At 41.3% G+C, this 27,162-nt stretch overlaps 1 protein-coding gene across 3 annotated transcripts in view; it reads right to left on the bottom strand.

Annotated features, from left to right (window-relative positions):
• Positions 1-27,162, bottom strand: part of NUP93 (nucleoporin 93) — a 67,802-nt gene that overhangs the window by 16,456 nt on the left and 24,184 nt on the right. For 2 of the 3 annotated variants that reach the window (XM_081922698.1, XM_081922699.1), the window contains exons 4-10: positions 11,839-11,901; positions 7,808-7,936; positions 4,607-4,681; positions 3,573-3,662; positions 2,458-2,597; positions 1,245-1,377; positions 267-424 (exon numbers count right to left, since the gene is read on the bottom strand). In XM_081922698.1, coding sequence (XP_081778824.1) covers positions 267-424; positions 1,245-1,377; positions 2,458-2,597; positions 3,573-3,662; positions 4,607-4,681; positions 7,808-7,936; positions 11,839-11,901 — 788 coding nt within the window. Of the gene's footprint in view, positions 1-266; positions 425-1,244; positions 1,378-2,457; positions 2,598-3,572; positions 3,663-4,606; positions 4,682-7,807; positions 7,937-11,838; positions 11,902-22,554; positions 22,794-27,162 lie in introns of those variants that run through there. The other variant, XM_081922700.1, reaches the window with a different exon arrangement.

A 27,162-nucleotide genomic window follows, 5' to 3' on the forward strand; every position in this document is an offset into this window, starting at 1 on the left:
TAGGTGTAAGGACCCCAGCAGAGCAACAAAAGCAACAGCTTTGTTTCCACTAACTTAAAGAACCGAACTTGCCACGTGCAACTAAAAATGGGCAATGTTAACATCAGCCTTTCCAGCTGAGAAGACATGTGTCATAAGGGTTCAAGCAAAAACCTTAGGAGGATAGATTGATAAGCTCCCAGCTCCCTTGCAATTCTATGATGCACTTCAAAGTAGACTCCTTGACCCATCCCATTTCTTGGCCTCTTTTTGAGACATCCTGGTACCTTCTATCTTTGCTGTGCATGTATTCCTGGAACCAACTTTTAAATTCTCCCAGCTGGTGCTGAGCTCGATTCACCACTTGCAAGGCTGCCATTAAGTCGCCACATCGCATGCAGTAGTAAATTATTGCCCAAACAGGGTGACCTTCTACTTCCCCATCCTAAAGAAAACAGATAAATGGTAAAAACAGAGAGGAAACCTTTCTTGATGTTGTGATTAAGGTCCAGTTCCCACAGGTGAGAAACCTATGTTTGGGGTGTCCTGCTTCAGGCTGCAGGTAATGCCTGAACGCTCTTCCACACAAAACAATCCCCTGTGCATGGAGAACTGGGTAGCCTTGCTTCATCCCTAACATGCTAGATTTCTACATGCAAGATTTTCCTTTGTACATTCATGGAAGCATCTTTAACTTAACTGAGCCGACCAGGAATGGCAGGGAGGGAATTTTAGCAGATTTTAGGTCCCTCTGTACACAAAGTGTAGCTGACATGGTGCCCTCCAGATATGTCAATAGTGAGGGATGAGGGAATTTGGAACCCAAAATACCTGGAGGAAACCATGATGGCTACCCTTGCACATACACACACACACGTCACAACAGACACACAATCTGTTCTGGAGGGCTGGGGGATGCTGTGGAACAGTCTGGAAGATGGCTAAGGGAGCTGCAGAAGGAAGCAGTGAAAATTGCCTCTCCCACTCACTGAAACTTCTGCTAGATTCAGATATCCTTGCTGTTCACAGGAGAACACCACTGAATACAACCACTGAATACAACTTAATCTTTTTTTAAAGATTAGACTACCCACAGCCCTGCCCCATAAGCAACTGCAAAGAGATACCTTTCTCATGCTCTCTTCTTGGCATACATGACAACCCCCTACTCAACCCCCAAATTTATGCATGGGTTAAGAGATCCAGAATGATCTGAATGGGTGAATACAGCCATGGCAGAACCCCTTGGCTGTGGAGATACCTACCTGGAGTCCTGGGACAGATACTGGGAGTTTGATGTTCAGGAAACTGCGGACTAGCTGGTAGGTTCCAGGTACCCCTCCCAGTTGGGCTTGGTGCAAGTTTCCAAAGACTGTCACTAACGTGTAGTTCTTGTAACTGCAAGGAACCATCCATTTCTGATTCATAATACATCTCACACAGTTGCATGTTTACTTAACATAGTTTTAAAGAAGTATTTAAATATATGCTTACAATTTCCACCTTAATGAGCTACGCCAGGTGATGGATTCCACTCAGCTTTATGGTGAGTATACAACCCACAGGAATAGCATTTGAGAGGGCATTGTGCTGCACAACTTGGATGTCCCCAACCTGTTCCTTTAAGACTGTTCTCTCCCCTAGCCCTCCATTTTCTGCAAATGAAACAGTCATGTCCCAGAGTTCGAATAATGTTGCTCTTTTCACCAGGGTGGCTTATTTCCAGTTTATGGCCATCTTGAGTGTTTCCCATCTCTGTCCTGGGACTGCATTGGGATCGCCTGGTTAATCCTGATGGTTAAACTCCTAAAAGCAGGCTGTTGTTACACAATCCTGTGACCCTAATCACACTAGCCCATCAATGAGATGATTCCATATTTGAGGTTTCCAGAAGCCTTTTTATAAGCAACTAAAATAGGCTAGCTACAATTGGATTGAACTGTTTCTTTTGTTTCAATGTTCTGTTCTGAAAAGTATGTCACCCTGGTCTTGGGGAATAGAGAGGTACATGAGATGCTATCCCCTGCTTCCCACTGTGGTTATTTCTTTGGGGTCTCCAGAGGTCACTCCTCTCTGGAGTCAGAGAGTGACAAATGGGTGTGGTGACAGCTACGTGAGTGCATTGAGCACGGCTATAGTTTACCCAGCCTGGCTGTTGGGGGAAGGACATGAGTGAAAGGTTCATCCCTTCCACCCATTAAAGGGATCCCAGTTCCAGTCAGCCTCCTTGCATGCTGGAAGATTCCACCACCCACCCACCCACCCAGGATCAGATATTGCAACGATGTTCCAAGTCTGCTTTCTTTGGTACTGAGGTGGCAATGCTTATAGAGGACACCTAACAGTTACATCTTCCTTGCATTGCATTTTCAGTTAATATATGAATGGGTGGTAGATCTTTCGGAAGCACTATTACATCTATAGGCATCTGTAACAACAAATGAAAGCTCCTGAGTTCTAACTATTTTGCTGCACTACCTTTGCTCGAGGTACTGGAGGGCCTGCTTGACAAACTCCATCTGCACTTCCATGCTTGTCCGGACCTTCAGCGCATCACTTGCAGGAACCAGCAAAACATCAGTCATTTGCTTCACCATAGCCCACAAGTCAGAAATGTTCTGCAAAACAACAACCAACCAAGTCAAATGACTAGAAGAAGCTACCACTAAAAGAAGCTGCATCCTTATCTTCATGAGAATGGCATATTAAATGGACAGGGTACATGGTAGCGGTTCACAGGAACACTGTTGCTGACAGTACTAACTATCCTCACTTTCCTAAGATAGTAGTCTTAAATGTTTTCAACACTAGCATCATATGTACAGACATGGCAACAATAAAGCAATATGTCCTCACATATTGCTTTATTGTTGCCATGTCTGTACATACGATGCTAGTGGTAGTGATGTGACCCACCTTAGATCAGGCCACAACCTGGTAGTGGGCCCTCACCCATGAGTTGAAGACCAATGGCCCAAGGCTACAACTGTATTATAAAGGCTTTAAAGCAGCTGAAATTAAGTTGTACTCTTATGGCCCAGGGGATTCTCTCTCTCTCTCTATATATATTGCTGGAAAAGGTTTCTCTACCATGGGATGGACATGCAGCTTCCAGAAAGTCAAGTATTATATGTAGTGTCCATCGTTTCATAAGTTACAGTGTGATTAGTAGACCATATGACACTAGAGTCTGTTCAGTGCCCCCCAAAACAAGGGATGGAGTTCAATGTTGTGCTGACATGATCATTCCATCAGTGCAAGCATTTCTGCTTGCCTGGATGAATGATCTCCCCCACCCCTTGTGCTGTTCTGGGGGTTCTCCTGAACCTCCAGAGAAGATTTTGGGAAGAGGCATGGCGGCAAGCACTGTGGTGCTGGGGGCAGTTCTTTGCTGGCTTCTGCTAGTATACCAGGTTACTTGAATTTGGACCAAGATGTCTACTGCCACCAACCACTGCTGTATGCAAAAATGCCTGTATGCAGCAATCTATGGGCATATGGAAGAAGCAGCCAGTGTTTCCTCCATCAGCAGGCTGCTCAGCTCAGTTGAGCACAAGCAGAGCATCTCCTTATGCTCACTTCACAGGCAGTACCTTATCATCCAACTCTGCTACAGAAGCACAAAGGTCCACCAAGTTGGGCTGCAGGTATCCATTCACAATCTTCTCATTATAAACATATATCTGAAAACAAACAGAGTAAGCAGCTTCCTAGCACAAGTACCCCTTCCCCCAGTGCTTTTTCCCTCCAACCCCTTCCCTCCCTGCTAACCACAGAAGAATCTGAAACAAGCCTCCAGATCACATGGTCTTGGGGGAGTGCTCCTGCCAGCAAGTGCCCCCGTTTCATTGCCTCGCAGCAATGGTGCATCAGGGGATACAGAGGAATACAAAATGTTCTGCCACATTTATTCTAAAGCCCCAGGCAGGCCTCAGGGTTGGGAGCGAGGCAGGATTTCTCACTGTTCCACATGGCCTATCTCTAAGGACAACATAAGAGGATCAAATACTGGCAGGTATGTAAGGGGTTTTTAAGTACATGCTCACATGGTGACACAATGGCCATATCTGCATAAGTCCAGGTTGCTGACTTAGTGTGGTTCATGTGGAACAAGCTTTGTGCTGCTACATGATGCTCGATTGCTCCCACTACACTCCTCATGTGTGGAAGAATGCAAGGGCTGTAGCTCAGTGGCAGAGCGCTTGCCTTGGAGGCAGAAGTTCCCAGGTTCAATCCCTGGCACCTTCAGGGACGGCTGAGGAAAGTCTGAAGCCCTGGAGAGCCACCGCCAGTCAGTGGAGACAACACTGAGCTTCATGGACAGGTGTCTGATTCTGTTTCCTATAATTCTGTTTGCTATGTCCTGTACTTTCTGGTAAACCAATGTGTTGCAGCAGTCAGTATGTCTTTTGGTTCTCTTGGTCTGATCCACTCAAATCCGATCTGCTTCACACCACTGCTTTTATATCTGGTGTCAAATTCCATTTTTAAAATGTCTGTGTTTGTTTCATGCCGATGTCACTCAAGAGGATCAGCCTCTGGGGAGCTGGCCTCTAAGCCTGACTGTGGGCTTAACTGGGAGTTTCAGGTAATATAGCTGAGATACTGAAGTTTCTAATTTACTCACTTGTCGAGCGTAGGCCATCTCAATGTTGTCCAAAGAACTACGAACTGGTGGTGGTAGCTCACTGATGTAACTGGGCTGTTGGAAGACAATGAAAATGCAGGTCAGAGTATTTGACACAAATTCATTTAGCAATTGGGTGGCACTTTTGTGCCAATACCAAAACTTCGAGAATCCCACCAGAGCATGAAGCTGCTGGGCAAGAGGCTTTTGCTGTAGCAAATTACTCACAGCTGTGAATCCATCTCTCTCTCCCTGTTCTTTATCTCCCTGCAACCCTTTAGAAGCAACCTGGGGACACATTTACAGGCCCAACGTCTGGTCGCCCTGCCACAGCGAGGTATTTTATTGCAGTGCCATAAGCACCAACTGGCTAAGTGGCCTGTGGGCGTGAAAAGAACCCTTGGAAAGACGTATGTCCTTCAATATCAAAATCTTGACATATGCCACTACCAACCCCCTCCCCCAATGCTCTTCCCCCACCCTTGTCTCTTAAGAAGAGAGCTTTCAAATTCATAACTGCCAGTCTTTATTGCTTTAAAATAATGGTACATACACAAAGAGAGATGTTATGACAATGAATAATGTCAAGTTTAGAGTCAGATTTAGGTTTTGTAATACTTAGAGGTGTTGGAAAATAAATCAATTAAGGGATAGCTGCCTCCCACTCAGCAAAGTTTCTTGCTATGTTGCTAGGAGAAATCCCTATCAGCATGACTTCCCTGGTTCAGTCTGCCTGTGTGGCAGTGCTGGGATCACCAAACTCAGTCAGGAGAACATTTTCTTTTGATGAGAAGACCCTGGTTTCTCTGGCATTCATTTCAGCATTCAAGACTATGCAACTTCAACCCTTGCATTACTCAAAGAAGGAAAAATCAGCTTGGTGAAAAAACCTGTTTTTATTTTGTGTAATCAATAAGTATGAAAGCAGGCAACATCTGCAACTAGCCATTTGGTGTGATCAAAGCATTTAAAATAATTGTCTTCTGTTTGCATGAGTCCCAAAGAAATGTGCAACAAGCTTGGAAAGCACAGTCAGCCTTTATTGTCAAGTGCCATGGGCAGGCCCACTTTTTGGATTTCAATGCAGGAAAATAAAACATGCCCTTCTAATTCCCAATGGCTTCTCCACCTTTACAAACAGCTCAGCAGCACAGAAAGCTACTACAGTGGTACCTTGGGTTACAGACGCTTTAGGTTAGAGATGCTTCAGGTTACAGTCTCCGCTAACTCAGAAATAGTACCTTGGGTTAAGAAGTTTACTTCAGGATGAGAACAGAAATTGCGCGACGGCAACAGCGGAAGGCCCCATAAGCTAAAATGGTACCTCAGGTTAAGAACAGTTTCAGGTTAAGAATGGACCTCCGGAACGAATTAAGTTCTTAATCCGAGCTACCACTGTACTCAATTGTGCCTCTAGCCCTTCTGCATTTAGCTTCATTTGTTGCAAACTGCAGGCACCAAAATCTGCATTATTCATACACACATTCCAAAGCAAAAACCTTGGCAGCCATTTTGGCAAAGCTCCAAAAGACTTGGCCATCCGCTGCAACATGGGGGGGGGAAGGGGGGACTGCAATGCTGCCAGTACACTTGCCATCTTGGCTCTATCTCGAATCCAGAAAACCTGAAGAGATACAGGAGTTTAAAGAGACCTGGGGATATCGGAACTCTGACAGAGCAGCCATGCACTTTAGATGGCATAGAAACAGGTTGTGTAACAGCTGCACTTTAAAATAAAAAGATGGGGGTGGGGAGATTCAGAAAAAACAGCAAGATGGCCAAAGGGTGTGGGGATGAGGGAGAGCAGAAGATCCCATTTGAACTGGAACCTTGGCCTGAACACTCCTGAAATACATAGCTAAGCCAAACATGATCCATACTGTTTTTCCTTTGACCAGACACCATATGCCCTTCAGGGAACTGTGGAAACCTCTAAAAGAGAATGTGTGTTCAGCTTTCTTTGAACCGTAAAACATCACTGACTAATTGGTCTTCTTTCCAGAAGCAACATGTCTGTATTTTTCACAAGCCCAAAGCTTGAAATATAGCTCCCCAGCTGACCTGCTTCCTGCTGTGTGGGTCTGTGCCTTTCAGCTGATTCTGCATATCCAGAGGTATCAATTAACTCTCTATTATATTCTAAGGATGGGGGTCTGCCTCTCGCTCGCTCACAATTTTTCTGAAATAGGATTTAAGTGCAGCATGAATTGGGAAAGTTAAGCAACTGGCTTTTAACGCAGCAGATGCTTGGCAAACCTCCCAGGCCTTTGACTTCAAGGCTGGGGGCAAAACATCGCATCAAGGGTTTCAAATGCTCTTGCAGCGACACACCAGTATTATATAGGCTCTGCAGGAGAGAGAAGAGCATTACAGAGTGATAAATCACATCCTGTCTTTTAACTGATTTGTGAAGTGTATTAGATGGATTATTTTTTTTTCTTCCTTTGAGATGTCAACATTTGTGATAAGGGCAGTCTACCACTTAACTCTAAGCTAGTCATCCTTTGTACCCACTGTTACCTGTTCAAAAGATGTTCCCAATAAAGGTAAACTCAATTTCACTTAAACCCCCAGAAGCTGTTGAATGCTTCCTGAACAACCTGCTAAGTCTGCAAGGCTCTGCTACTGAAGAGCAGTGAGTGATCACCCAGTTTCCAACATATTTTGTCTGCATCCCCCACAACTGAAAAATTTGATAGCCCACTGAGTTTAATAAGTTGTCAGTAAAACATCTTCCACAGGGTATTTCCATAAAGAAAATGCTTCCAGCATCATTTCCAGATCACAATATGAAGCATAGCCAATTAACATGAGCAATTCGGAAAATGAACTTCAGGGTTCCACACGTTTCTACAATGAAGAACACTTTTAGATGCAATTAGGAAGTGAAGAGTTTGAGGAGGATCAAAAACATTTTTTTAAAACTACAGACACTGAAGACTGCAATTATGTGAAAGCACGGGGGGGGGGGGGGGAGAGAGAGAGAGAGAGAGAGAGAGAGAGAGAGAGAGAGAGAGAGAGAGAGACACGCAGGAGGTAGTAGTGAGCAAGCTTAGATTTCATTTTAAAAGCGAGTTCCTTGACACCATGACTGTGAAGATATGCTTGAGAGTGTACAGGAAGAGAGTGAAATCTCAAAAGCCAGAGAGAATAAATAATAATGATGATAATGATGCAGCTGCAATAGAGCCCAAGAGATACCTCATTCTCTTGAGTGAAGTCCAAGGCATCTTCTCCTGAAGCCAGCAGTGTGTGAAGGATCCTTTGCTTCACCTGTTCCCATTCGACCAGCATTGATTCTCGGTGATACTCCTCAGCCATAGCAAAGGTCTAGGAAAAGCAAGATTAATGCACAAAACACCGACCCAAGAGACCACCCTTCAGCAACCTGGTGCTTTCCAGATGCTCTGGACTCCAGCTCACATTTTATGTGAACATTTAGCTTTACAAAAGTTGACTTCTGAGGACTGGGTGTGATCAGAAAGAAGACCCTTTCTAAAGGTATGCACTGAATCAGAACAAAGTTTTGAAGAACCAGATTAAACTCTATCACTCTGTCATTCTCTCCATTCTGGTACTATCAAAAAATGAAGTTGTTTCTAAATATCTTTCATTTTGGGATAAATCAAATGCAAAACAACATGGCTACTCTTGGTTTAAATGAAGAACATTTGATCGTTCTGAGTGAATCCAAATTTAATCAGAAACAAAGACTTTCAGACACGACAAGCTACAGAATCACTTTGTGTCATCTTGTCTTGCACTCTCAAAATAGGTACCATAGATTTATTAAAATTATTTATTATAATCTAAGCCACGTCTGCGTCCTGACCATCTTGTTAAGAACTACATTCTTGATGACTTGATGTTTTAGCTGTGAATCAGTGTCCACATACACCACATACACCAGTTCACGGTGAATTATTTGCAGGCTCCAAATGGTTAGTGATTTACCAAATGTCTTGAAACTAAATATTTTGATTGCTTGCATTGCTTTTGTTCATTGTGTTACTATGACACTGACAACTGCAATACAACATTAAATATGTCTTTCTAAATAGGCAGCCGTGTTTGACAAATATGTTTTGTCTGCATGCCCATATATACCGGTAACTGAAGCATCATGCCCTCCTCTCTATTTTATTATTGCTACACTTTCATTGCAGGCTGCAGCTGTTTTCCCAGCAACCAAGTTGGGCATTCTTTATGTCTATAATAGGATAGTAGCTTGTAAAAAGGCTGATTCATACTGGCCACACATTTACAAGGGCTGGTCAGCTGGACATTACTGTCCCTCCATTTTAAAAGAGCAAAACTCCATTCTAAGGCAGTCAGACCTGCATTTATGTGGCATTGCCTTTGTTTAATTTTGCCTCACTCACCAGGAGCGTGTCTATGTGGGGGGGTTGCATATCAACCTGACCTTACGCCATATGGGCTCTCTCGTGTTATCACTCTTAAGTGATAAGACATTTGCTTCCCAGCAGAAGTGTGGTTACCTGGTGCTTCTTCTCTACAACAAGTGACCCTGGTGCAAGTGTATTCAAAAGCACATAATATTTCCATCCACCTGTTACTCCGGAGACTGCCTGAATTGGTTTACATTCTCTCTAGAATGGGACATTACACCAAGATGAGCAAGACAGATGAGTAACCTTGGCTGGGACAAACAGGTGTATGTGTGTGCGCCCGTATCCCAGTCCAAAAGTCAGCTTGTCCCCATGGTTTGGGTTTGTTTTGGGGTGTTTGGAGCACTGCATATCTGTAGTGGTAGTGGTAGCTATGGAGAATCAGGCTTTGCTAAAAAGATTAAAATGCAGAATAGGATTTGAGTATGTGTTTTACTCACATACAAATGCAAAAAGAGAAGGTCAAAGAACACATTTTTTGCTGTTCAGCTGACTTCTGATTTGTCTTAAAACAGAAATTACAGGAAGTCAACATAGGGGTTTATTTTGCTGTCAAATTAATGCCCTGAATATAGCGCTCAACTAGAAGAGTGGAGCCAGTAATATTTTAAGACACCACCTCAACTAATATTTAAGACACATCTTTTCCTACAGGCATCTGGGGAAGATTTGCGATGAAGAAGTGGTTTTGTTCTGCTGTTCTGTGGCTGTTTTATGATGTTTATTGGTTTTATGTAATGCCATATTTTATTTATTTGTTTTTTAATTCATACTGACTTTGGCTGTATACTTCCCTTGGAATCTTCAGATTGAAGGACGAGTTATAAATGGAATAAATAGATTAATAAATCTCTTATGGTCTGACGATACTTTATCATTTATTCATGGTTACAAACAATTACAAGGAAAGCTACAATTTCCAAGTGGTGGAACAGGAGCCCCCAGTTGGCCAAGAGAGCCTTGCTGATGGCTTGCTAAATTCCTGGCACTGTGATCTGTTTAGCATGCTGAGCAGGTAGAAGACCAAATGCCAGCATTAGCAGGGGCCTGATCTATTTTGGCTAATTACTACTAATGCTGGCAAAATCAGTTATGCAACTGATTTCATTTCATTTTTCGACAACAGAAACATACAGCTTTTCCTTTCACCTGCACCCTGCCCTTTCAGTAGATGATGCTCAGTGCTGGATATCAGCCAACATTTTGTAGATAAAGTTCAGAGTGTGGTGTTGGAGGCAAAATGCAGGTGAGAATTCTCAGCTTTCTTTTTTTAAAAAGCTTCCAGTTCTTGGGACTAAAAAGTTATGCTTGGGAGTGTGCACACAATGCTGGCTGAAATGTCTGAAGTTTGTGGGGCTCTACAATCCTCACTATTTTCTCACTTCTTCAGGCGCAATTCAAGATCCTGATGCTCCTTTCTAAAGCCCTGAATAAACTGGTGCCCACATACTTGAAAAAAGAGCACCTCTTTCTATATGTGCCAGTTTGGGCCTTACAAACAGGAGGGGAGGCTCTTGTGGTCTTACCCATCATAAGGTGATTCAAAACAGGGACTTTTCTGTGGTGTCACCCCATTTACAGAAACAGCTCCCTCCTCCAATTTGGAGATGAATCAATCAGTTTCACCTAACCACCCAGATGTTTCAGTAATACTGATGTTTTGGTTGAACCATCGTTACTGTTTTTCTCATACTGTACCGATATGGGAGTTGTTAACATTAGTTTAGTAGTTACTATTTTTATGTAAAACATTTTTATTGTTTTATTATTGCATTATGAACTGTCCTGTGATACTAAATGGATGAGGGTAGTCAACAAATGAATTAAATAACAAAAAATAAAATAAAATAGGTAGAGCAGTAGGAAAATGTATTAAAGTAGACACATGTATTAAATTACACACAAATGAGAGAAGTTAGACAAATAAGCTTGATTAGTATTAGTCATACAGGTCAAAGTTTTCTTAATATAGGCTTTGGTTTGCCTATGTGCCAAATTGATGCCAATGGCACCAGACTTAGGGTAGGGTGGATATTGTACATTACAAAAGCATGCTGTTGGCCAGTCCCGGAATTAAATTGAGAAAAACCAATGCTTCCACATCTTCAAGAAAAACATAGCATTAAAAATAATAATCAGAGGCCATTACACATAAACTTGAACTTAATCACAGTGATTTCAAATCTTCATTTTGTGGTTTCTCACTATTATTATTACAGGCTATTTCAGAGGCAAACCAGTAAAATAAGCAAGAGCTTAACTCATGTTCACAGAGTACTAATGTATAACTCTCAGCTGAATGCATGTAATCTTAGCCCTACTCATGTAGCCAAATAAGGAATACTGTACACCATGGATGAGAGTGGGAGACTGTGGCATTAGGGCCAGACAAAAACTTTCCACTGACTCTTCTATGCACAGCCCATGCATATGGCACAAGAGCCAATCAACTCAGGAGCAGCAATCCTACTCCTCCACTCACTTTGGGTTTATTACAGAAAAGTATTTGTCTATAAAGTTTATTCAATTCCAAGGTGTGAAGTCATTACTCTGAAAGGGTTTTAAAACTAGGCATGGGAAAGAGCTCTTGCACTTGTAGAGCAAAAGCAGGCAACAATGTCATTCTCTATTGAACTGATGGGATTTGGAGTCCAACAACCTCAGGAGGAACCACACTAGCTACTCATGCTATGAAGAATAGTATAACCACAAATCTGTCATGTTGCAATGCCAATTAGAATGCAGAATTCTCTGAGATTCAGCCTCTCTACTGAAGAGGTGTTTCAATTTCAAGACTTTTTCATATGCCCTTCTCCAACTTACCCGTTTCCTGGACTCTTCAATGGCAGACAGCAAAGCATTATCTTTTTCATTTTTTAAGAATCCCTGTTGAAAGAAAAAGTGCAGATTCAGAAATTGGCTTGACATTTAAATTCAGACACATTTGGTACTACACCAACCTTTACCAACCTGGTGCCCTCCAGAGGTTTTGGTTTATAATTCCCACCAGCCCCAGCCAGCATGCACTACAGGAGTGATGGAAGGCTGCCTTACATACACAGCTGGCTTAAGTTTAGTTTTACGTATAGGTCAACATTCTCTGCAAATTGCTACAACAGCAAGATTATTCAACTTGAGAGGGGAAAGAGGAAGATGTTCATGAAGCTCCATGTTAAAATGAAAGAGGTTGAAGTCTTCCCTTTCAATATATATCTGCATTAACTCTTTACAAAGTGCCCTGCTTCTGTTCTCTCTCGGCTCCGCACTGCAGCACCTGCTGCCTCTCTTCCAGTTTGTGAGAACCAGAACGAAAAGCTCTGGATGCCAGTGAAGAGACATTAAGCTTGCCTGATCACAAGGAAGAGTTAAAAAGTGATGGTCTGGTTCCACAAGCTCCAGGCCAGTCCCTGAAAACATACAAATAACCCCAAAAAGGGCAAGTTGACTGAATGGCAGAAGCCAGAAATAATTGCTTATCCTTTCACTTATCCAGCTAAAGCATGAGAATAGCTGAACTCCAAAGTTATTCTATTTTTGTTTGTATTATTTATCTATCACATTATTTTGGAAGAGTTTAGCGTAGCCCAAGCCCTCAGCCAATTCTCTGGGCAAGGCTTAACAACCTGTCATTGATTTAACACACTCTGCTTTCCACTTTATTTATTCACAGGGGAACATACCCAAGCAGGCAGCCAGCCAGATCAACCATCAATCCAGAACAGCAAAAACAGCTACTCTTTTATTTGCTGTGTGCATCTATTTTGCTTTTTAAATCCTGGCTTTATACCCAGTCACATTCCCATCAAACATGAACAGACAACTTGGGGAAATGAGGCACCATCATAGGAATAGGTAAAAGGCAGAAAAGAGGGGGGTCAAGGAAGCAAACAGCAATTTCGAATAACAGAAACTGCAATAGGAAAAATGACAAAGATTTAAATGGAGCCTCAAATTTGGATTTATGTAATTTGCTTTTTAAAATATTTACCAACAAGCTTAACAAAGTCCAATAAGTAGCTTATGCATCAGGTCTGTGGCTCTCCTGAAGACACTGGGATCGAACTTCTAGCAGGGCCAATGGTTGGTTAGGGATTATGGGAGTTAAGAGTCCAACAGCATTTGGAAGGCCAAAGATTCCCCATCGTCCCATAAATTAACATAGTGGGTTTCAACCTCTGTCCAGAGAATTCCAGCTTCTTGGAGATTCCTCAATTAGAAAAATCAGCAGCACAGTAATGGCAGAGTGCCCCTGAAAGACAGCTTGCCCATTGCAACTGATCTTCCCCAGGAATTGGAAGCTTCTGGAAAGGGTCGGGTTGTAATTCAGTTTCTATGAGTGATCCAGGACGCATTTGTCCTAGGGACACCTGCAGTTAGGTTAAAAAGCTATCTTCCACCCTTGACACTGGGTGGCCTGGCCCTCACCAACCAGGATCACACCCTAAAGTCCAACAAGTGCAAAGCATTCAGACATGCAACCCCCCCTTTAAATCTCTCCAATACTCATTACACAGCTTGCTGTTTTAAATGACTGTCCCTACCATTTAGCAACCGGCTTCATGAATTTCCAACTGCTTAAATTCAAAGCCTTTTCTATTCTCTAACTCCACACATGTAGACTGTGGCACCGAATGTAGTCTTTGATTTGACACCTATTACAGACTTCCAAGTAGATCAGCATTTTCAAAAGCCAATTTCTAGCCTGCACAGTTGCTCATGTATTCTAGAAGAGACCCAAGGAATGCCTACAACAGCTCTCATGCTAAAGGGCAAATGCTCTCTTCCTTGCACAAGTACATCCCACATCAGCTTTGGCCATTTTCTCCTTTTCATGTTATTCTCACAATTTAGGTACAAATAACAATTGGGAAAAAGATTAGGCTCCAATTTGCTTGAATTTTGAAAAAGAGAAGCTGCAAAAAGTGCATGCATGAACACTTCACATCTGACTAGTGTCACATTCCAACTGAAAATGATTTGCGTGAAGTGATCCTGAAATAAAGTATTAAAGTGGAAGCGGGAAGAAATTGGCACATCACACAGAATGTGTGTTTTATTAATAAAGACTATTACATGGAAGATGCAAGGGAGAAGATTAAGAACAAAATCAGAATGGCCAGGACCAGTTAAGAAACAGGCAGAGTTCAGTCCTTCCTGTTTAATAAATTAAAAGAAAGGGAGTTAGATACCTTATACAACTTTGATACAAAGTAAACAAGCAGGACCACTGAAAAGCCAAGGTGACAATTATAGATCATTTGGCTGTGGCATAAACAGTTTATGACTACTTGACTGGAGTTTTTAATTATGCCCCGTTTATCACTTTCTGGTTCCTTCCAGTGGCTACGATTAGGAGAAAGAGGCAGAATGCATGGACAGAACACATGCATACAAAAGGTCCCAGGTTCAATCCTAATCATCTTCAGGAATGACTAGGAGAGATCCTTTAATGAAACTCTGGTTTTCACTCCTTCCAACGTCACTTTTGCACACTTAGATGAATGTGTTTGAACAAGAAGAAACGTAGCTTGAAAAGCTGCTTTTAAAAAGAGCACACGTAAAGACAGGGCACCACCAAAGGAGTGAGAGGCAGGGAAGATTGGTTTTTTCCATCGGAAATGCTTTAGGAGCCCATCTAACATATACTACCTGCAAACAGGCCATGCCAGTCACTTAGGCGATGCTTGCAAAATAAGGACATTACTGCTAGACGGCACAGTTCCTGCCAGCAGACGATGAACAGGGACAGTTCTTGTTAGTGAAAGTCAAGGAGCCAGAGCACAAACAGCTCCAATTTTGTTTAGCTCCAATTTTATTCTCCTTTTTTTGGCTCCATCAGAACTTCATGGAACATTACTGAAAATGTAGACAAATTGATGTCTCTTCTATGCCACGGAGAAATTGGGGAAAATATGTCTTTCTGGAGAATATTTAGTATCAGAGCTGTAGCATTTGAAATGTAAACAATACAATATGATAGGCAACCATATTCCAAAAAAAAAAAAAAGGAACCAATAATCAAGACACTTACATTGAAGAGAAGGAACCTGCAGGGTAGGCCAACTTAGCTTCAAGGCTGTTCTCGTTACATATGCAAAATCATAATTGGATTACAGACTCTGACAACATCATTCTGGTTCTTAAAGCATTCAGGTTAATTTGGCAATCGTGGGAAGAGACAATTCTGTATGAGGATTCTTTACAAGGAAAGTAGAACATGCTGATCATAGAGCAGAAAAGATGGTGAGCAGGAAGTCGTGGACAGGTCGTTAGACCAAGCAAAAAAGCAGACGTTCTGTAAGAGACAGCCCATCTGCACTAACATCACAGTTGTTTGGTATGGCATTATTTTCAGGGCCACCAAAAGAAGTAGAAGACCACTCAGAGGCAGGCCCAAGATTGTTTGCAGTATTGCAAGGGATCCTAGGCTGCAATTTGTGAATCATGCAGGGCAAAACGACTGGGACCAGCCCTACCAAGTACATATCACTGAAGACCTTCTTCCAGAGTTTTCTTAAGGTAACAAAACTGTGAAGGGTTAGATGTTGAGCTTGTTCAGATATAACACCAAATTATGATTTGAGACTACAATAAACTGTGAAGGAGTCTTGGGTTTCTGAAACATGACCCCAATGTAGTAATCCATCTCCTAGTTTGAGGGAACCCACTTGCTGTTTGGTCTAAACTAGCAAATTGTGATTTGGTTATGGATTGCAACCCTGGTTTGCAGGGCAAATGTAAGTATTAGGTTTGTTGGGTTAGGGTGAACTATAGCTTGCCTCAAACTAGGAATAGAGAGAGGGAACTATGAGAAATATATTTATCACAATATTCAAACCAGATTAAGGGACATTGAAAAACAAAACATTGAGTCAGCTGTAAAAAAAATTGCTCCCCCAAGTTCTATGGTTTAAATACAACAGATAACAGGGGCACTTATATTTCAAAATTAATAATTCTATTCCAACACAAGGCCTTCATGTTAGCCCGACTGAATGTTTTCCCCTCAGCTTTTGTCAAGGACAGACATTTAAACATCCCCATAAACAATAGACATTGAATGTTCCAGACACTGTAGAACATCTTATTTAATACTGTCCATTCTACAACCAGTTACACAAACGTGTTCTATCCCCTTTTTTGGGTAGTCTAACATCACCGGACAATGAAAATATCAGATTCTATCTGTCTGAATCAGAAGTAACTGCAAGCGTAGCTGAGATTTTGTTAATAGTATCTCTTAAGAGTAGTGAATGGTACTATTTAGTGGGAAGAAACTCCAACGAAAACCCTCGTTATTACATATTTTACATGGCTGTTTTTGTATATATTTTAACATTTTATATATGGATGTTTTATGATGGCCTGTATTTGTAGTGCCTAATAAAGGCTTGGTGAAGTAGAGAAGGAATTACAGCATAGAGGGTGGGAGGAAAAGGCAGGGAGCATGGCCTCAACTTCCCTGAAGGCTTGCTCTTATCACACCAAACCATGGTTTGGCATTACACCTGAACCAGCTCACTATGAGTTACAGTATTGCACTGCGCTGCACTGAAGACTTGTGAGCATCTAGAATACCCTTAAATAAAAAAGCAAATGCAGCAGCTCTCTCTAACTTGACAACAAAATGATATACCACATGTGGTATCAAGGTTCGTAAATGTGTTTTAGCAACTATATATACAAGTGTGATCGTTTCTTTTGTTTGAAACTAAATGATGTGCAAAGTAGAAAGGGAATTTTAAATCAAGTTTAGAACAAGGTTGATAGGTGAGGTGGTCTTGGAATTTTGTACACTCCAGTAAAACTCCAACATGTGCATAGAGAAGGAAGCACAGTCCTCGCACAAGACTTCAAATAGCTGCATTGCTGCAGACAATGGACGCAACCGATCAAACACGACTGCTGGGTCATCTCCATTCATTTCAGGAAAGCTCAGACTGAGAAACATACAGCCCACAATGAAATCAAAGCTGCGGCCATGAAGGATGGATCAGGCCCAACACAGGGATGTTTAAAAGAGAAGTTCAATTACAACTGGAAATCTGACAAGGGCTCCGCATTTAATATTTGGGTGCCAGCTGAAGGATTTGGATAACCAAAGCAAACTGAGCTATCCACTCTGAGTAAGTTTGGTATATGAGACAATACCATTTGGAATGGCAATTTCGCCAGTAAGTATGCAGAAAGCATGCAAACATGAAGAAGAAAAGGGAGGCGGGACTAATCTTACTGTCATTGACCTCCATTTTTATGAGGGTGTTTCTGACAACAGCAGCAGCAATGGTGCCGGCAGCCATTTTAACCTTCAAATTCTGAAATAATTTCATCAGTTTGTTTGTTTTTTAAATTGAAATTTCTAACTCAAAGCATTGGGACGGGTACCATTAGTTGATCATGATTTAATCTAATTCTGCTTGTAATTTATTTCTGTTGAAATGTATATTAGCGCTGACATTTCATATTTGGCACCAGACACTTGTTAAGCTTTAAAAATGCATGCAATATAAGTGCAAGGCAAGGTTCAGTTTTGAGCTGTCTTTAGGAGTCAATTCCACCTCCACCAGGCAGTAAATCTACTTTGAGTTAATAATCTGTTAAAGACAGAAATTATAAATCCATGTAATACTACTTAAAAGTTTGAGCTACATAAATACGTAGAAAAAAATAAAAATAGTGCATTTGTTTTTTCTTTCACTTAATATTTCACTATCAGCAGAGGGTCCTTACTGCTTCAAGGTTCCAACAATATTCTTCTCAGTTCTTGACGACCATTATTTTTGACAAAATAATTTAGTTCATAGCTGAGAATTTGCAGAAGGGACAGGAAAAAGACCTCTCTTACTACCTATTGGAAGCTTATCATCATTTGAAGGTCTGTGTCCCAGTTGGTAGCCTGGACCTAAATTTGGGGTCAATGAATATTTGTTTCCTATCAAACAAATTAAACCCTGTCTTATTTGGTTTCACTACTACCAAGCTATGTCACAGATTTCCGGACAGTAATTCTGTGACAGTTGTTGTGTTTTTTGGAACAGAGATTATTATAGCCAATAATGGTGATGACAGAAAAATTAAACTAATTTTTACATTAAAAGTATACATTCTGCTTTCAGCCTTCCTCTGGGCTCAGCAATATACAGACTTCACAAAGTCAGTTCTGTAAGTAGTTCTGCAAGCTCTTGTAACTCCACATTCTATGTGCTGGCTGAACTATACCTAGTGAAATGCTGGGACTAGTGCTTCAAATGCTATGACAAGCCATCTCGAGCATTGGCACACCATTACACTTATAGGTGAATATATGCTACTGTGTATGGCACCCCGATAGAACACCTGTTCTAAATCACAAATTGACCATTTCCACTGATGTCCTGTCCCCTCACATTAAGTTGCAGGAACTCATATGATGCTTCTAAGAAGCCAAGCATGGTTATCTGAAAGAAAGGTTAATCTTCTGAGGCACACAGAGAGAGTCCTTTTAAATGATAGTTTATAATCAGAATAGAGAAATGCCGTAATAAGAAAAAGATAATTTCAAATATAATTTTCCATTAAAGAGGCTCCCATATACACTTACATAAAACTGGATGCAAAGGTATAGAAAAGGAAAAAGGAGCTATTTCTGGTTCTAGAATGGAAACTGAAAAATGATGGTCATAACTGGCAGCAACCAGAACTGAAAAGAATCATCTTCCTCAGAATGAGCAAGGGGAACGCCCTGAAATCAGGCTAGTTAACTAATTTTTCCTTGTGACGCCATTTTATTGCTTTTTGCTGCCATTTTAGTACTGAAGTTACACGTATGCCTTTTATTTTTCAAGGAAGCAACATTAATGCTTTCTTTCTCAAACAACCTCAAAATAATCTAGATGTGTCTTTTTACCCGTCCTTCTTTTATGTAGCTGTGGTTTCTGCTATTGCACTGTCCTCAGGTACAAGGGGCAGAAAAGCACAATTCTGCTACTCCAGGACCCCGCCTTAGCTCTCAGCATTCAATGCATTCAAACAGGGTTAGGAAATTATGAAAAATCAATGGAAAGAGCCTTTCTTTGGGAATACAAGAGGCAGGGGAGTCTGTTTCCCAATATAAAGACAAAGAGAAAATCCATGAGCCATAGGGACTTGGGCTACAATACTATACTCGCTTACCTGGGAGTAAACCCCAACTGTACTCAACAGGGCTTACGTCTGAGTAGCCATGTAGTAGTAACTTGTTACCCAAAGAGAAGTTTGTTTGTTTTTTTGGGGGGGGGGAGAAAAAGTAACACACACACACACACATACCCCATCTATCTCCAGTGCCTACCTGGAGACAGCACTGCATTTTTGCCACTGCAAAGAAGCCTGATTTTAACAGTCATCATATTAGAAACACTTTAAAACCATCATAAATTAGCTGATAAAAACCTCACCATTGGTGTAGAATCAATGACTTCAAATGAATTATATCAATGAACAGCTTCCCTGGAATGCCATCCAAAAATCAAAACCAAAACCCCTCTAAAATATTAAGAAAACCACCCAGCAATTAACACTGTCACTGATCCTCTGTCCTACTGAGTTTCTTAGGCTGAAAAGGCAACTCCTCTGTCTTCACCATGTTACTCCTGTTCACATGATATCTCTCCTTTTTTTTCAACAGTCAGCCCTCTGGCTCCCTGTCAGAAATGCTTCATCTGCAGCTTTTCAGAAGCATTTCCATAGCTGGATTTTTACCGACACATATATTCTTGTACTATTGCAAATGGAGCTATACGCTTCACAACAACTACATTAAAATGTAGTGCATGTGCTCAAACACATTTTTTAAAAAGCTTCTTTGCTGCCCACATTTCACACTCTTTGGTTCATTTTAGCTTCGTTTCTTTAAGCCTGCAAGCTTCCCCAGACCTAAAATACAACTGAGTTTAACTACTTCATTTTTCTTGCCCTGAGACAATCCCATGTACCTGCTTATGATTCTTTTCCCTGGAAACACTAAAGATCTTGCAGTGTCTGTAAAAAAGCCAAGAGTTATAAGCTTCCCCACTACCCCACCTTCCATCTACCAAGTGTTCAGCATCTGCACACACCAACGCCCACTTGCTGGGCAACGCCTGGTTCGAAAGAGCCTTCTCGGTATATTGCAAGCACTGAAATATGATAACCAAGTTAAATGGAGATGCAAAATGCAGAACCAGGAGATGGACACGCTCACTCACTGCGACACTTTTGAAAATGTCATCTAATAATTTTCTTTCTGAGCATTTGAAGGGTTGAAAGAACTTTGTCACTATCAAACTTTCAAAGCAAAGCTACAACCTATTTTTCCCAGACTGGTATGATCAATGCGTATAAGATTACAACAAAGGGGCAGCAAGCATAAAAATACCATACTTGATATTAATACATTAGGGTGGGGTGAGGCAATTTAGAAGAATCAACAGATCTGAGACTTCAGGTGTCTACTTTAAATAGTTATCTCATACATTGCACCAAGACAGTCACCCAAGAATCTTAAATTCAAATAAGACAAATTGCAACAAAACAATTGGAAATTAATGAATCATTTGTTAAACAGATGATTAGACTGAGAAACAAATACTATTCCTCCTCTGACAGCGGGGGTGGGGTGGGGAGAGAAGGAATCACTCTTGAGCAAAAAAAAAAAGTTTTAAATAGGTGGTGATAAGGCTGGAATTAATTTCATTTCTGTTAAAACATTTGGCCTTATAAAAATGGTACATAATTAAAAATGGATATAGATCCTAAACACATTATACAAATTAAATTTGTATAGAAATTTGATGTATGAAACATTATTTAACACAATCTACAAAACTTATTTAATAATAACCATGTATTTTATCTATTCCTGCTATAATAAGTGATTTATGTCCATTAATTATTGTAGGCTTGATGAAGAAACACTGCTTCTACAATAATTTCCCCATTTTAAACTTTTTCACACTTATGACCATGAGACCAATGTGGTAAAGACACACAGAAGACAAAAGGTTTCCATTTTCCCTCATTCAACAGTATGCATATCCACACCCTCATTTTTTAAAATAAAAAATAAAATGCATACTCTCTTCTATAGAATGTATGTGATATGTTAAAAAGACATGAAAGCTAAACATTTTAATCACACACACAAGACAACTGCAACCCAAAAACACCCAGAGCATGGTTTTAAAATAAGCAAGCTGGACCTAGGGATTCTAGATGGGGATTTAGGTGTCTCCCCCTCCCACCTCCCCATACGTTGATTTACAGAGCTCATATTTGAACTCTGGTTCCCACCCTCTTCAGACAAAGGAAAATAATTTGCTATAAGACAGTGCAAAACTGCAAGAATAACTGAGGCATCTCCCACTTAGGGACAGTGGCAAGCTCCATCTTTGCATGAACATCTCATTGTCTCTCCTCTCTCTCTCATTCATATATATACACATATATATAAATGTATATGGGATTGCCAGGCTGTCTCTGTAGCAATGCTCCCTTTTAAACCAGGCTTAACACACAACTGTTTGGTCAAAGAATGTTGCCACACAGCAACATCTGTGTGCCAAGCTGTTGTCGCATTTCTCATGGAACAAGGAAAAGGACCAGACAACCGTCCCTTTATGATTTTAAAGTACAACCTCTAAACTGGTTGGATGAATCCTTAACTGCCTGTACCACATCAAGAGATATATAAAATAGAAACCTTTATTTAGCTTCCCCAATGAAGGTAGAATACTATGTTACAGACAAAACCAAATCAGCCACTCCACAGAAATATGTGCGCGCTCTCTCTCTCTCCTTCGTTGTTTTACATGGCTAAGAAATTTTAAGTTCAGAGTACTGACTCATGCCCAAAACCTAACAAGATAAAAAGTGTCTGACTATCAATTATACTTAATTCAAACCACTTTCAGTGGGAGAGAGAATATACTTCAGAATCAGGAAATAAATAATAACTCTTTATTTATTGACTCCTTCCCTTAAAATTAGGGCTTCATCTATATATTTCACAACTGAATTTCTAAGAATATAAAGCAAGTGGCTATACAAACTGGAACATATACAGGTTTCCACCACAGTTATATCATAATCCAATTTACAGATATTTCTCTTTGAAAAATCTACCACCCAAGGATGGTAATATCTTCAATGAAATCAGCAGGCTACACCTTAAAAACGTAGCACTCCTGACTTTTGCCTACATGTTAAAAAAATAAGCAGCAAAGGATTCTAAGGAGGTGAATAAATGGATATATTTTAAAAGCAGACAACAGACGCCCCTCCCTTACAACTATTTCAAAGGGAGGAGGGGAATTAGCAGAAGCAAAAATCTAATATTTTATTTTTAAATTATCACAGTTATTTTTCTAAATTAACTCTCAATTTCTACATATTTAAAAACAATCCACATTTGTATCTTTCATTACTACAGAAAAGAAACTGATTGAGTTCTTTGTGTGTTAAATATACATGCATTTAAACAAACAAACAATGTGTAAAATGCATTTCCTATCTTGTGGGCTACAAGAATGAGAAGTTACAAACCTTGTCGGGGTGAGTTGCAATACTTTAAATGCCTGGCATTTGGTTCCAGGCACCTCAAATCTTCCTGTATCAGAGCTCACAGTTTTTCTTCTCAAGGGTGGGAAACCCCCTGCAAGCTCTGCTATGGCTGAGACAGTGAAGAGTCCAGCAAGACAATGAGAAAGCAGCTGTTCCCACAGTGGAACACCACTGCCAGCAAAGCAGCGGTGGCATTTGCTCAGGGCTGTCCTTCACCAAGGATAGGCAGCACTGGTGTGAAACCAGTTACTGAAGGGAGCGTTTATAGGTTACAGAAGGATACTTTATTGTTAATGGAATGTACCATGTAAGATTTAAGAGCGGGGAGGAGAGAAGGGAAGGAAAAGATGAGATGCAAGCAGATAAAGATTTAACAAGGGTTTATTTTTCCCACCCCCACCCCCAAGCCACTGCAATTACTCCAATGTGAATTTTTGATGACTTCCGACATCTTGCATGGTTAATAACCGTTTCAGCTGTCATGTTTGGTTAATGTTGAAAATGCATTTCCTGCACTGGAGGTGCAGGGCTGTGGCTACACATTGCAACACCAGCTTGTAAAGCTATTCTCTTCACAAGCCGCCATGAATTTGCACAAAACACGAGGCTGCAATAAGGGACAGCCAGATCATCATTATTATATAGAAATGTGATTCTGCCATCTTAAGACTCACAGAAGACTCTGGAACAATGTCTGCATTCTTATTTACACACTGATGGCTGGCGGACTGATTGGCACCTTTGTTCACTAAAATATGTTGCTTGCATTCTTGACGAGGTTAGATCTGGGTGCTACTGGGGTTCACTACGAAGCCAAATAATATACACTGTCTGAGATGTACCTATGCATGTATTTTCTAATTCACACACTGCATTGCAGTCACACGTAACGCACAAATCCATACGCGATATAATAACATTATTATTCTGCAGCGTGTATTTAACCTCAAACTAGTGATTGTGGAGAAAATATGCCATGCAGAAAAAGGTTTCAAAAGCCGAACAAATGTTTCAGCAAGCGATAAGGCTGGGCGTGGTATGTTTAACATATGTCGGTCATCGTCGGCATAGGAAATGCTATACAGCAGCAGCTACACAATTAAAATCAGGAATGTGGGGGATGCAATAGAACCAAGATTAAAGCATGCTGAAAGAGCCAGTCACCCCACAATTCAAGGCAGGCCAGCCTTTCCTGAGAGTCAGGTGATGGTGCCATCATTACAGTGCAGAAATCCAGAGAAGAATCGAGAAGTGGGTGTTTCCTCCTCCTCTCCATCTTGCCTCACCCAACCCTCATCATAAAGAAAACTAAGGAGCATTAACAGACGCAACTGCAAATGCGCAGGGTACAAGGCCACGATAAAGCATTTTACAAAGCACAGCTAATGGCCCTGAGCCCTCCACTAATGCACATGATATTCTTTATCAATGCAGCTAGTGAACTTCATGAGCTGAGATAAAGGGTTTTTTTTAAAATAAAAAAATACAGCTGTACATTAAAATTGCATTCAATGGTGGATCAACTGTGCCAAACCACTACAGACTGGCAATACCTGATAAAACATTTTCTTTGTTTATTGGATTTAAAATCTGCCCCATCCACATGGGTTTAGAGAATGTACTTTATGAAATACAACAGTAAACCATAAAAAAAATCACAAAACAATACCCAAAACCGTAGACATTTTAAAGATATACTCCTAATGTAGCCCTCACATATGTTCACCCACAGAAAACATCTCCATGTGGTTCTGAATTTGTCCAACATACTGTATTGCATATTTAATGAGGGCTCTATCAGATGAAGAAAATCAAGTCGGAGATAGGCAGGAAGCCACTCCTTGAAGGGTCCAAAACCATTTTGGGCTTTGTGGGTCAAAGCTAGCATCTCAAATTGTGTCCTATTAATGAAATGAAGTTAGTGTGGATGGGAGAAATAAGCCACTAGGGAGCAATCTCCATTGGAAGGCAGGTGTTAAGAGTCCTAAATATTTGTTCTTTTTCCACAATCATACTCTGTAAGAAAAGAATAAATTATAGTATAGTTCAGCAGGAAGAATGGCAAACTTGGCTAACCAAGTTCAAATTCCAGCTAGGTTGCAGGCTTGTGGTTTTGAGTGACCAATTCCCTCTCAGTTGCAGTTTTGTAGAAGTGAGTGTGTGTTTGAAGGAAAGGGGGAGAAATAGAATAACATACTATCACCTAAGCGCACGGAGAGAGAGAGAGAGATGGGGAGGGGGAGAGAGAGAGAAGGGCACACAAGCCAGAGACCAATTTAAAATCTGACTTTCAGACTGAGTGTCTGGCTTCCACTTTGGTACTGAATTATGAGATATCGGGGTGGGCTGCAACAACTGGCAAGGCTTCATGAATGGCAAACGGTAGAAAAAGCCTTGTGAAGTTAAGTGAAATAGAGAATTATAAATGTTATGTTTCCTGGTTGCCATAAAGTTACAATATGTGCTTAGTAATTTGGGCATTTCAACGTCAAAGGCCAAGTAGGGACTGCCTGCCTGAGACTGGTTCTCCGGCTACACAAGCATCCAAGTGGCCTCTTTATTGCTGCACTTTTGTCCTTTGAAATTAGCAACACCTGAGTGCTGGCTCACTTTGCTGCAACAAGGAACAATCCTAGGGGAGCAGTTCCTTTATCACTGCAAGAAGCCAAACCCTCCTTGTTTCAGATCAAACAGATGCTGTACTCAGAAGCTGGAACCTTGTACCAGCAGTCTCAGGGGTGAGAGTTGGGTATCTCTTACACAGAGATTCTCAAAAGGGGAATCCAGCTAGATGCCATTTCAGGAAAAGCTGTCTAGTTTCAGGTGAAACAGAGACAGGAAGAGGACCATCTCCTTTAAAAAGATCTAACTCAAGTGTTTATCTTTTTTATTCTAAGGGCTTCAGTTAGCACACAAGTCTTCTACAGTGGCAAATGTTTTTGCAATTCATATGCAGGACTGCAGATATCCTGAACAAAAAAGGGGCGATCTAGTTTCTATATGCAATAAACACAACACCAAATTCTGTAACCAAATCCACTATGCAAACAAAGCAAATCCGTATTTTCTGCATAATTTATTCTGATTTTTCTCAAGGCCACCCACAAGACTGCTGGGGCCAGGAACAGAAAAGGAGAGGAGACCATGAGTGCTGCTCACAGGTCTGGTGCACAGGGTATTCTGGGCAGATGGGAAGTGGATATGGAAAAGAGGCCCCTATGAAGAAGCAAATAGACTAAAATTAAATGAACTCCATGGGATGAGCACTGCCTATTAGAGGCAGAGCACATGATTTGAATGCAGAAGGTCCCGAGTTCAAATCCTGGCCAATCCAGTTAAAAGATTTCATATATCAGGCCCAGGAATTTCCTCCTCCTGGGACCTTGGAGAGCCACTGCCAATCAGAATAGACAGCAAACAACTTGACAGACCAACTGTTATTTCTATATGAAACCACTGGGAGAGATCATCAGGGAGACAGGGCTGAGTGTTCACCAGTATGCAGATGATACCCATCTCTACCTTTCATTTAAATCACAACTAGTGAAGACAGTGAACGTCCTGTGTGAGGGTCTGGATGCGGTTGGAGGTTGATCGAGGTTGAATCTCAACAAGATAGAAGTACTGTTTCTGAGGGACAGGGGTCAGGCAGGTCTGGGGGACTTCCTGGTCCTGAATGGGGTAACTGTACCCCTAAAGAACCAAATGCACAGTCTTGGGGTCTTTCTGGACTCTCAGCTGTCCATGGTGGTACAGGTCAATACACTCTACATGGGGTTACCTTTGAAGGTGATTCAGAAACTACAATCAACCCAGAAAGTGACCACCAGACTGATGAATGGGAGCAGCCACCAGAGACCATATAACACCAGTCCTAAAAGATCTACATTGGTTCCCAGTGCATTTCTGAGTACAATTCCAAGTGTTGGTGTTGACCTTTAAAGCACCAAACAGCTTCAGCCCTGTATACCTGAAGGAGCATCTCCACCCCCATCATTCAGCCCAGGCACTAAGGTCCAGATCTGAGGGCCTTCTGGCGGTTCCCTCATTGTGAGAAGAAGTTACGGGGAACCAAGCAGAAGGCCTTCTCGGGAGTGGTGCCCACCTTGTGGAATGCCCTCCCATCTAAGAGATAACAAGTATACAACTTTCTATAGATAACTGAAGGCATAGAGCTTGGTTTCTTTATATATACACACACACACACACACACACACACACACACAACCCTCCCCAGCCAAAGCCAGGCTCAGAGCGGCTAACAACAGTAAAAATAAGCTGTGAAAACATTCCCACTACACAAGTGGGTATTCCAACCATGATATCCTGGCTGTGAGTGCTGGAAGACCTGCTCCCTTTCTTGCAGGCCTTTTCCGTCCTAGCCTGGGTGAGGCCCTGACTGACTCCAGCTACAAAAGTGCCAAAGGCCATGTTTGCAGACTCAGGTGACTGAGCCTCCACAGCTGCCACCTGCCATGAATCACCACTGACAGCAACAGCAGTAAGTATGTTCTATGCTTAATATTTTATTCTCTTGCTAATTATATTTTAAATGTGCATTTTATATTTGACTTTGTTTAGTAATGTTTT

Source organism: Podarcis melisellensis, assembly GCF_964234715.1.
Source record: "Podarcis melisellensis genome assembly, chromosome: 8".
Classification (NCBI taxonomy): Eukaryota; Metazoa; Chordata; class Lepidosauria; order Squamata; family Lacertidae; genus Podarcis; species Podarcis melisellensis.